The sequence below is a fragment of the Hylobates moloch genome, unplaced genomic scaffold (assembly GCF_009828535.3).
Source record: "Hylobates moloch isolate HMO894 unplaced genomic scaffold, HMol_V3 SCAFFOLD_1246, whole genome shotgun sequence".
Lineage (NCBI taxonomy): Eukaryota > Metazoa > Chordata > Mammalia > Primates > Hylobatidae > Hylobates > Hylobates moloch.
This window is the reverse complement of record NW_026653521.1, coordinates 1-12,289: the sequence shown is the minus strand read 5'-3', so window position 1 is coordinate 12,289 and position 12,289 is coordinate 1. Positions and strand designations below refer to the sequence as shown.

Here is a 12,289-nt window from a genome sequence, read left to right as displayed (position 1 = left end):
GAGGCGGAGGTTGCAGTGAGCCGAGATTGTGCCATCGCACTCCAGCCAGGGCAGTAGTGCAAGACTCCGTCTCAAAAAAAAAAAAAAATTTGTTTTTCTAAGTATGCTGTTTTGGTGAAGGAGTGTGTGTTACTGTCTGCGGCCTACTCCAGTAAGTCAGGCTTCATATGAAGAGACTAAAGGAAGGGGAAAGTCTCAGTGGAGCACATGAACGGAGACCTGTGATTATTCCAGATTTTACAGAGAATTGCTCTCTGCAGGGTATAGTGGTTCCTTTAGCAAGCGTTGGCCTCCACCCAGCTCTATGCGAGGACCCAGGCTGGAGGTGGAGGAAGGACAAATGTGTCCCTTTGTATTAGGTACTGTGAGTTTGGTGGTGGTAAAGGAAGTGGATTAAACACATTTGCTTTCTTGTTCTGCAGGAAACCCTTCAAAGAGATCATCCTTCATCATTTATGATATAATGAATGAATTAATGGGAAAGAGATTTTCTCCAAAGGACCCGGATGATGGTATGTATAGAAATCACTTGTGTTTTCCTCCTCTAAAGACAGAGGGCTGGTTTCCCTGAGTGCCAGTTAGAGGCCTTGTGATCCCTATAGCTTAGAAGTATTTTTTTATTTTATTTTTAAATAAATTTGAGTACATAGTAGGTATATATAGCTTAGTAATATTTGCCATGATCTTTCTGAGAAAGCCAAAATGTCTGTGGCACGTTCCTGCCTCTCAAGTTTTTACGTTCTTAGCTTTATCTTGATGTTACCAGTTTTGTTGGCAGGATTTTTGTTAATGTTACTGACTTGAAAATATATTTTATCCATTGTAACCAAAGCTCTTGTGAACTTTGATTTTCAGATAAGTTTTTTCAGTCAGCCATGAGCATAGTAAGTATCATTTCTTTATTAATTCGCTATCCATTTCCTAAATTAATCTGTAACTGGAGGGTTCTCCCTGGTTCTGTTCACTTTCTAACTCTTGTGTTCATGTCTTTGCTTCTGTTTTTTCTTCTTTCTCTAAAATCTGTAATTTGTTTTTCTTTGAAATGGAGGTTCACTGTGTCACCCACACTGGAGTACAGTGGCTCACCGCAACCTCTGCCTCCTGGGTTCAAGCAATTCTCCTGCCTCAGCCTCCCGAATAGCTGGGACTACAGGTGTGCGCCACCATGCCTGGCTAATTTTTGTATTTTTTTTTTGGTAGAGATGGAGTTTCACCATGTTGACCAGACTGGTCTTGAACTCCTGACCACCTCCCAAAGTGCTGGGATTACAGGCCTGAGCCAACACGCCTGGCCTAAAATCTGTACTTTTCAATCTCATACTATCCCTACCCTTTGTTTATTGTTTACATTGACGTTTTTCATGCCCCTGAATATTATGAATTTTCATAATATTTCAGATTTGCCTGTTAAAATTGATAATGGTTTTTATTTTAATTTGTTTAATCATGCTTATCATAGGAAAAATTTCAAGCAGTTTTAGGATGAACCCAGTTCCCTAAGGGTAATTTAATTGCTTTACTATTAGATTGGTGCAAAAGTAATTGTGGCCTTTGCCATTACTTTCCATGGCAAAAACCGCAATTACAAAAGCTGCTACTTTCAATGGCAAAAACCACAATTACTTTTCACCAACCTAGTATTTAGTGTGGATCCTCGCAAGGTTTTTACTGTGGGTACTCAAGTGTATGTATATCCAGGCATACTTTCAGGGTGTTTTATTTATTGACAGCAATCAGTATTTCATAGTAAGAACTATAGCTTAACTTTCCCGTGAGTAGATTTTGGAGTTATTTCATGGAGATTTTTACTAGTCCAGACTCTGCACTACAGGTGTCTTTTGTGCACTTGACCAGGTGTTGTTATAGGATTAATTTCTAATGGTATAATTGCTAAATTAAAATAATACTGTAATAAATTTCACAGAACTTGGGATTTGTCTCCCCCCCATTTCTTGTAACTTATTTGCTGTCAACCAATAATACGTTGAGTCAACATTAAGTATTTTCACAAGATGCTCTACTGTTTTTATTTATTTGTGAACCACCGGCTGACGGTATCAGAGTGATACTTACTACTTGCAAATTTTCAGTGCTCATCTCTCAGAGATCTAGAACTTGCCTACCAAATACATGGCCTTTTAAATACCGGAGACAACTGGAAATTCATTGGACTTGAACATCATCGTAATTTCTATTAGTAAGTGTGTTGGAAACGTATCCTTTTTCATGAGCTACCAGATTCTGCAAGTGGGAGGCTGTTGACGTCCCTTCATACCTCACCTCTGGTTTCAGGCAGCATGCCAATGATCAAATAGGACATGTTAATTGAGCACTTAGGAATTAAAGCAGTGGTAAAACTGCCAGATTTGAAAGACTAGTTTGTGTCCTTTAAGGGTTTTCTTTTTTTTTTTCTGCAACACTGTAAAATCCACATATCTTTTTCCTCTACCCACTCTCATTTTACATTTTCAAGTTTAACTATAGCATGGTGAGCCCTGAAGATTTCCTCTCACCTCCCTTGCTTTTGTATTCAAAGATCAAGATACTGGAACCCAGAGATACTCCCTAAATGGGTTTGCTTTTAGGCAGATAAGAACATGAATTTAAGAGGGCAGCATGTTAACAGATGTGTGAGAATTGTTTTTCTGTGTATCCAAATCCTTGTTTCACGCTGAATGTTTTTAAAATGAATTTGAAATTCAGTATCTATTCACTATGACCTAAGAGTATACAGAGGAAACAGAAATGACCAGTCGAGGGTAGGGTGTTTAATTGAGAAGTCAGCACATACTGGCAGCTCTTAAACCAAATAATTGGCTCATTTAACTTCAACTTGTAAGTATTTTGAAATTCTTTGTAACATATAATATGCTGTAATTTAAATCCTTATTTCCCCTTTTGTTAGACATAGAGACTTTAGACTAGACATACTTTTTGCCTTCATCACAGTTCCAAGTTCTTCGATTTGATTTGTCTAATGGAACAAATTGATGTCACCTTGAAGTGGTATGAGGACCTGATACCTTCAGTAAGATAGTTCATTTATTACTTGTTATTTATCATTCTTGATGAATTGGGTTTCTGCAGATTAATGCTTTAAAAATGTGTTTCACTTAATCGGGTCTACTTTCCCCACTCCCAAACATTGATACATCTTCTCCAAGCATTGGATGTGGCCAATCGGCTAGAAGTGATTCCTAAAATTTGGAAAGGTCAGTTTTACTTTTTATGTGCCCAGGTGCATCTCACCTCAGTATCCTCTATTTTGATAATGAATGTGCTAACATTACTGTTAGGGATGAAAACTTCCATTTTGACTGAACTGAATGTGTTAGTTGAGATCTACTTCAAGGTCATGTGCTCATGTTGCATGTTGGCTATCGGAGAAAAATTTGTTGAAAATGACTTAAGTCAGTCCCTTCGTGACATAGGAATGAGCTGAGTTTTGTGCACCTGTTGTGGGATATGACCCAAAGAAAATAAATGCTAATGACATGGCAGACCCTAAATCTGAATAAAGGTTTTTGACCCGAAAGCCTGTGTGATTCCTCTGTGCCAGTGTTACCTCACTTTGCTAACCACAGTCAGTGATGATTATGTTTCCAAGTAATAGCCATGAGCATCACGAATCACGCGCGTGTGTGTCTTATGTGTATAACTTGGCTGCAAAATGAAATAGATACTCTGTATCTTTCACTAGGTGACTACTGTACTATAAAGTCAGTAGGCTCTAGTCCTGCCCTCCTGCTTCACACGACTGCTCTAATGAGTAATAAAAGTATATCAAAAATTCCCAAGTGCTATAAAACAACGTCTTACCACGTGGAGCTGGTGGCCGCTCCCATGTAGTGCACATGCCGTGATGAACACGTCACTGGAACAAGGCCCAGGCATTGGCTTTTACATTTGTTCCACTGTGAATCCTGGTGGGTTTCTGGAATCCTGGGATAAGCCTAAAATAAATAACAGCAACTTATTTTTACCCACCAAAAAATAGGTTGACAGTGAACAAGAGAGTGTTGGTTTTACATAACAATGATCACTCCTTGTTCCTTTCTTGTTTCAAGATAGTAAAGAATATGGTCATGCTTTCCGCAGCGAGCTGAGAGAAGAGATCCCGATGCTCATGGCAAGGGACAGGCACCCACCAGAGGTAGGCCTGTAACTCACCAGCCAGTATATCCCCCCATACTGAGGTCTTCTTAAGGCTAGCTTCCCCGGTTTCACCTGCCATTTTGGAGAGTTCTGCCACCCAAACCCATATTTGAGTGATGATACATCTAAACATATCTTGCCCTTAGCAGAAATCTGTTCTTAAAGTTGCCCTTTTTCCTGTAGTCCAAAGCAAGCAACATGAAATTAGCTTCTGTCTTCAGCTTGCTTTTTAAAAAATCTCCATCTACAAAGGAAATGCATAGCTGAATTTGAAAGTTGTGGCTAATCCAAATACTTAGGACAGGGTCCTTTTTTTATTAAATTACTTGTGTGCTATACACATAATATATTCAAATGGTAAAATGCATTGCTCAGATTTTAAGGATCCTGTGTTAAGTCTCCTGAACTGAAATTCTCATAAAATCAGTTAGGCAGTTCTGCTGACTCCTAAAGCTTCTCAGCTTCAGGTGGCATTTGCTGACTGTGCTGCTGATATCAAATCTGCGTATGAAAGCCAACCCATCAGACAGACTGCTCAGGATTGGCCAGCCACCTCTCTCAACTGTATAGCTATCCTCTTTTTAAGGGCTGGGAGAACTCAGGAAGCCTGGTGAGTACAGTATCACAAGTATACACTTAGAAGCTTTTGTATTTGGATCTAAAACATTGACCTACGCTGGTAGAGGTTCTTTCATTTGGCCATATAACAAGTATTTGATTCGGGAACTTGCAAATACCAACTAAAAAGCAAACTTTTGGAAGAAGACAATATGCATGATGTAGTTGAGATAAGGCATAGTTCTCTGAAACCATAGGCTGAGAATTATCTTTCTACTTTATATGTCTATGGACAAGTCAGTCACTAAACCTCATTACTCCGCTTGACTAAAGATCAAAGAAATATATGATCAAAGAAACGTAGTTTTGAAAATGTTTTGGTCATTTGGGTTATTGAAGTATTTTTGGATGCTTCTCCCATCCCACTCTCCAGGTTAAAATGTGGGCTGTGTACTTAGACTTCTGGAAGCTGGCATTTACGCACATTAACTAAACTTGGCCTTGACCACAACCCATCCTTGGTTGGTGCCACTGTGTTCTGGTTATGTTTTTATCAGCACTTCATTCACATACTAATTTTTAGTGTTTGTGAATGGGAACCTTATGCATATTCATGTTTCCAAAAATGAGCAAAAGGATCTTTTGTAGAGGTAGTGACAGGTGGTTTTCCTGGATTTTGTTTTGTATATAAATGTGTGTTCTGAGAGTCATAAGTGGGGGGTGCTTGTGCATGGCTCCTTGTACAAGAAAGTAACTTTATTTGAACATCTGATTGCTAGTCAACTATCTCCAGGAAAAGATGATGAAGGCTTGTTTTTGAGGTGTGGCTCACACACGTCTCTCTAGCAACTATACTGCTAGTGACAGAGACGTATGACATTTGCATTTGGTTGTTAGCGCAGGCAGTTTGGCACACACTTGATACGACCAGGCTGTGATGATTGGCGCAGGGGTACGGACCTCAGCTGAGTCATGGGAGCTGAATGTATGTGTTTCTCCTTTGTCCTGCGTGTGGCAGGCTGATGGGGAGCACTTACATGAGACTGTTGCCTCAATCTGAGCCTGCACTTCATAACAGAATTCTAAGACAGACTGAACGCCTGCCATACTTTAAGAGAGGGAAACAGCATGGTTCTGTTCTATGCCTCTTTTCCAGCTGTGCACAGGATGGATTCCCTGCTTAGAAGGACAGTGGTGGTCCTCTACAAGAGGACAAATACAGTTGGAGTATCCCTTTTCCAAAATGCTTGAGACCAGAAGTGTATGGGGTTTTCGATTTTGGAGCATTTTTGGATTAGGAATATTCAACCTATACCAGCAAATCTCGACATTGGCAGCATATCAGATTTACCTGTGAAAATTGCAGTGTAGATTCGTTTGGGGAGTTTAAGCACCTGCAGTGATTCTCATGTACACACAGGGCTGGGAGCTAGTAGAGCCCACAGATGTGTGTCTTTGGGAGCTTACAGTATAGTTAAGAAAAGGGCATTTAGTCTCTGATTTCAGAGGGAAGACAGCTATAGTATCTGATTGCCTTGTTTTTCTAATAGTATTCATAATCTTCCTTTCTTGAGCAGGAAAATGTTGGGGCTTTTCAGGAAGCATAATAAGATTCCTAGGTAAGTTGAAATCAACCAGCTCTCTTTGGGTACAGCCTGGAAGTAGCCACATTTGGAATTTCTTCACCAGCCTTAGCCACTACATTTGGGCACTCTGCTGTTAGGCAAGCATACCATCAACTCCCTACTATCCAGGGCATCCTGAGGCAAGCAGTTTTTTATCTGTGCTCATGGATCATCATCCATTGGGGCTACATTGAATAGATCATCGTGAAGTCATATTGAATGAATGTTGATAATCCCTTTGGCCCTGTAGACTTTGTAACCTCACTGGAAACAAATAAAAATAAATGTTAGACTTCATCTAATTTTGTCTCCAGAAATACTGTTGGGAATTCTGTTACTGAACTTACACTGGATCTTGCCTATAAATATTTTACTGAAGGGGTTGGAGAAAGTTCACACTTTGCCTTTCTTTTACGGAAGTGAGTTGCTGAATGAGCTTATGGACAGTGCAAAAGTGTCTAACAGCCCTTCCCAGGCCATTGAAGTAGTAAAGCTGGCAAGTGCCTTCAGCTTACCTATTTGTGAGGGCCTCACCCAGAGAGTAATGAGTGATTTTGCAATCAACCAGGAACAAAAGTAAGTGGGCACCATGAAGCAAAGTTTGTAAAATGGAGACCTTTCGTCCATCTGCCCATTCAAAATGTTCATAGCTTTCTATCCCTTCTATTTCCTTGCAAAAAGTCAGAATGTAGTAATTTAATGACTATTTCATTTGTCATGCAAGTCAGGAAAGCCTATAGATTTGACTGTTAGAACATTTTTGTTTCTAATATAGTCTGATGCAGCTGCAGGGTCCCTTTTTCTGATTTCAAAACTGACAGGCTATAGGTGAATGTCAGAGACACCGAGAACCCCAGCACCCAGTTGAATTGCAGTGTAATCCTCCATTTTCTTTTCTTAACAGGGAAGCCCTAGGTAACCTAACTGCATTGACCAGTGACAGTGATACTGACAGCAGCAGTGACAGCGACAGTGACACCAGTGAAGGCAAATGAAGGTGGAGATTCAGGAGCAGCAATTGCCTCACCATAGCTGCTGGAATCACACCTGAGAACTGAGATATACGAATATTTAACATTGTTACAAAGAAGACAAGATATAGATTTGGTGAATTTGTTACTGTGAGGTACAGTCAGTACACAGCTGACTTATGTAGATTTAAGCTGCTAATTTGCTACTTAATAACGATCTATTAATGCACCATTAAAGGCTTAGCATTTAAGTAGCAACATTGCAGTTTTCAGATACGTGGTGAGGTCCATGGCTCTTGTCATCAGGATAAGCCTGCACACCTACAGTGTCGGTGAGCTGACCTCACGATGCTGTCATCGTGCGATTGCCCTCTCCTGCTGCTGGACTTCTGCCTTTGTTGGCCTGATGTGCTGCTGTGATGCTGGTCCTTCATCTTAGAAAGGTGTTCATGCAGTTCTATCACAGTTGGGGTTGGGTCAGTAGTTTCCCAATTTCAGGATATTTTGATGTCAGAAATAATGCATCTTAGGAATGACTAAACAAGATAATGGCAGTTTAGGCTGCACAACTGGTAAAAATGACTGTAAATAAATGTTGTAATTAGTGTACACATTTGCATTTCTGTTAATATAGCCGCTGCCATTGTTTTCTAACTTGAACAGCCATGAACGTTTCATGTCTCCCTTTTTTTTTGTCTATAGCTGGTACCTATTTTAGTGGTTGAAATGAGAGCTAGTGATGACAGAAGGATGTGGAATGTCTTCTTGACATCATTGTGTATTGCTGGTAATCAAGTTGGTAATGACTACTTCTAGCAGCTCTTACCACTATGACTTAAATGGTCCTGGAAGGCAGTAAGTGGAGGTTTGCAGCATTCCTGCCTTCATGAGGGCTTCTACCACTGACCACTTTGAACATACCTGGCTCCCAGATTTACTTAGGTACCCCATGAGTTGTCCACATGAGCAGCTTCATCTTTACCTTGCCAGAGTTGACAATTATGGGATGCTCTAATCTACTTATACTTGTGTTCCCATCTGTCTGCCATCCTCTGAAGGCCAGGACCCAGTCATACATCCTTAGGAACCAAAGTATGGTTTGTGTTTTCTCTTGGAATGTCAGGTCTTAAGGCATTTAATTTAAGGGACAAAAAAAAAAAGCCGATATAGTAGCTAGCTACTTGAGCATCCATGGTTATTGCTCCATATCAAAGCAGATATGCAGGACAGAGAGAGTAAATTAGGCTTCAGTCTTGCTTTACAGCTTCCAAGGAGAGCCTGGCCACCTGAAAGGTTAACTCGGTCCCTTCCTGTCTCTAGTTCATCAGCACCTGCAGATGCCTGACTCTTGTTAGCCTTACTATTCAATACAGTCCTTAGATTCATGGTATGCCTCTTCCTATCCGGGCACCAATTCTGAATCACCGTGTTGCTCTGCAGCTAGAGTTGATAGGAGAAAATCCATCTGGGTAGATGGCCCATGAATTTGTAGTAGACTCTCAAAATGAGTAATTTGTTAGCGTGGTACTTTTAAGTTTGTGGTACAGATCCTCCAAACCCATACTCTGAGCAATTAACTGCCTTGAACATAGAGAAAAATTAAGGCCTCACGGGATGAGTCTGCATTCTCTGTAAATGCTTATTTTATCATAGTCTTTAGCCTCTACTATCAGTAAAATGTTCTTTTTGGCTGGGTGTGGTGACTCACACCTGTAATCTCAGCACTTTGGGAGGCAGAGGCGGGAGGATCACTTAGGTCCAGGAGTTCGAGACCAGCCTGGGCAACATAGTGAGACACCGGATCTACAAAAAAATAAGCCAGACCAGTGGTATGCATCTGTGTCCCAGCTAATCGGGAGGGTGAGATGGGAGGATTGTTTGAGCCTAGGAGAGGGAGGTTGCAGTGAGCTGTGATTTCACCACTGCACTCCAGCCTGGGCAACAGAGCAAGACCCTGTCTCGGAGAAACCAGTATTTCGGAAGAGCAAATGGGGCTGAGTGCGGTGGCTTATGCCTGTAATCCCAGCACTTTGGGTGCCAACATGGATTACCTGAGCCCAGGAGTTTTGAGACCAGCCTGGGTAACAGTGAGACCCCCCTCCCTACAAAAGATTTTAATAATTATTTGGGCGTAGTGGTGCATGCCTGTAATCCCAGCTACTCTGGAGACAGATGGGGGGATTGCTTGATCCTGGGAAGCTGAGGCTGCAGTAGCCATGATTGCACCACTGCATTCCAGCCTGGTTGACAGAGCGACCCTTGTCTCCAAGAAAAAAAGAAGCAAATGGGATTAAGGACTCTCATGGAATGGGAAGGGGAAAGGGAATCTTACTATATGTGGAATAAACTTGCTCAGTGTTGCCACAGAGTTACATTACCAATGTGTAGAAGTCAGAAACTAGACTTCTAGTTTGGTTCAACATTTGAGGATTGCTTTATAGCCATCAAAGTATTCAAGAGGTTGGATGGCACTCAAAAGATTCTACATGTCTAGAATCCAACTCAAATCTGGCACGTAGGTGCTTCTTAGTAAATGCTTAACGAATGCCACCAACTCTGCAAAGTATTCATTGATTTTGAGACCTTAGTCATGTTGCTACTACAAGTAGGGCATATGACCGCCTAAGAAACGGAACTTCGAGAAGTCCTAACGTAACCACAGTAAAGCAGACTCCCCTTTCAGCAACCTCAAAGCAAAAAGGAAAAAAAAACCCCATTTAGCTGCTATGTAAACACTATACCAAGCACTAGGCTTAGAGGAAAAGATGTCAGATTGTACTGTCACTGGTTATGTACCCATATTCTCTAAGATAGGGTAGCATTTGTCTTTCAAACTGCAGGGTCTGAAATCAATTTTTGTGGGTGATTGGAATTTTTTAATGAAATGCATTAGAACATCTAAGCACATCACATACAGTTTTGTGTTGGTGCATTTTTGCATTGCAGTATAGATCTGTGCATAGATATATACATTAGGTGTAGCAAATCGTGATGTAAATTTTTTACTGCTGGTCATGGTCAAAAAGTAAGATATGCTATGAAATTAAGTCACTAGGAGCATGGATGTATAAGGCAGGTTTTATAGAACCATTTAGATTCAACATTAATGGTAGAGGCATTTTACCAAAAAAATGGGCGTATTTGATTTGGGTGCTGTAAGGCAATTTGCTAGGACATGGGATAATCAGATTACACAAAATCTAGGCAGTGAACAAGTCTTAATCCTGGCCTAAGAAATAGCCTGTTAAAAAAATGCTGTCCAGGCCAGGCACAGTGGCTCACACCTGTAAGCCCAGGACTTCGGGAGGCTGAGGCTGGAGGATTGCTTGAGTTCAAGACCAGCCTGAGCAACACAATGAGAACCTATCTCAAAAAAAAAAAAAAAAAACTGTCCAGCTGTGGACTTTTAGAATTCCGGAGGCTGAGACAGGAGAATCACTTAAACCCGGGGGGCAGAGGTTGCAGTGAGCTGAGATCGCACCACTGCACCCCAGCCTGGGCGAAAGAGTGAAACTCCGTCTCAGGGGAAAAAAAAAAAAAAAAAAAGAAGACACAGACATCTCAGGGCATGGCTGCTTAGGAGGCTACGAGGCTCTTGCAAGATTTTCCCCATTTTTCATGGCTGCCCTCAGAGGATAGAATTGCCACAATTTTAAGGATAAAGAAACAGGCTTGGAGAGGCCAGAGGCTTGCCCAATACTGCACACACAGGGGTGCCTTTGTGTTTCTGGGTCAATGCTGTTTCTCACACAGACTGGACCTCATGGGGTCAGGAGCAGTGGGACCACCTCGTGCTCTCTCCGCACTCATACTTCTCATGGTGTCGATCTCCCCTTCCCTCCCAGACAGAACAATGCATGCTTGCCACCTTGATGGTGCAAGTATCACTAGATCTGAATTTGAGGTGAGGAAATTCAAGGCAACCACAGTACATGTTGTCCCCCATCGGACCCAGGGAAGGACACGAGGCAGGAGCAGGCCTGTGGTGCTCTTGGCACAGGGCAAAATGGAGGAACGGGGTGGTGGTGGCACGGTGCCCTAACCTGGTCTTGGGGGGTTTAAGAAGTTCCTGAAGTGTTTCAATAGCCAGTGAGAGTGAGCCCTGGAGAATAAAAATGTACAAGTAAACAGTCGTTCCACTTATACACAGTTAAGGACTTGTGGGAGGGGGGCAAGTTCCAATTTTTTAACATAGTTTCTGATGGAAAGTGCCATTGTAACCCTCATTATGGCCACCAGCTTAAATTTGAGGGCTCCCTTTGCCCTAGAATAAACCCCTAGTTTTCAGACTTCCTGGAGCCACCATCCTTCATCTCTTCTGTTTACTTTTTTCTCTTCTGTTTAAATGGGAGGGCCATTTCTGGCCTGCCCTTCTCCTTGCTGAGGTTCTGTACACAATGACTGGCGCACAGGTGTTTTTACCCGCACAGGCTCATGACATTCTCACAGTCAGACCATAGATCAGTTTCTTCTCTCAATCTTAGGGATAAGGAAACTGAGGTCTTACGTGGTTAAGTCATTTGTCCCAGGTCGCCTGGCAGCAAGTGGTACCCACAATGCTGGCCAATGTCTCGCTGACATGTGTGGACACCACACGGACCCATCCATGGTCAGGGACTATTCCTGGCTCTGCCCATAGCATCCTCATTCATCTTGTTTGCTTATATTTTTCTTACAACTACCTCACAGCCCCAACCATGTCTTTAAAATTACTCAATTATTCGTAGAGCTGGATTTACAAGTCTGGGTCTCCTTCGTCAAGGGTGGCCTTCTCTGCTCCTCCTCCTCCTCTCTGGAGGTGGTTTCATCACAGACTGTAAAGGCTCTGTAAAAGATAATCTATTCTGTCTACCTGAAGCAGTTCTCCCCCTGCACCAGTGACTCCTGCTATGGTATACTGGGGTAGTTACAGGATTTTTTATTTCTTTTTTTTTTTTTGAGACAGAGTCTTGCTCTGTCACCCAGGCTAAAGTACAGTGG

General features: G+C 41.8%; 1 protein-coding gene and 1 non-coding gene across 2 annotated transcripts; both read left to right on the top strand.

The window, feature by feature from the left end:
- Positions 1–409: 409 nt before the first annotated feature.
- On the top strand, positions 410–7,912 carry LOC116464671 (small ribosomal subunit protein mS39-like; the record flags this gene model as incomplete). Its single annotated transcript, XM_058435149.1, has 10 exons — positions 410–512; positions 856–884; positions 2,091–2,197; positions 2,950–3,027; positions 3,121–3,212; positions 4,068–4,153; positions 4,617–4,765; positions 6,291–6,332; positions 6,759–6,914; positions 7,243–7,912. Coding segments are annotated over 10 exons (933 nt in total), but the record flags the coding sequence as incomplete, so codon positions are not given.
- Positions 5,642–5,778, top strand: LOC116464672 (small nucleolar RNA SNORD94). The gene has a single exon (XR_004246984.1). It is a non-coding gene; the product is annotated as a small nucleolar RNA SNORD94 (small nucleolar RNA).
- Positions 7,913–12,289: the final 4,377 nt, after the last annotated feature.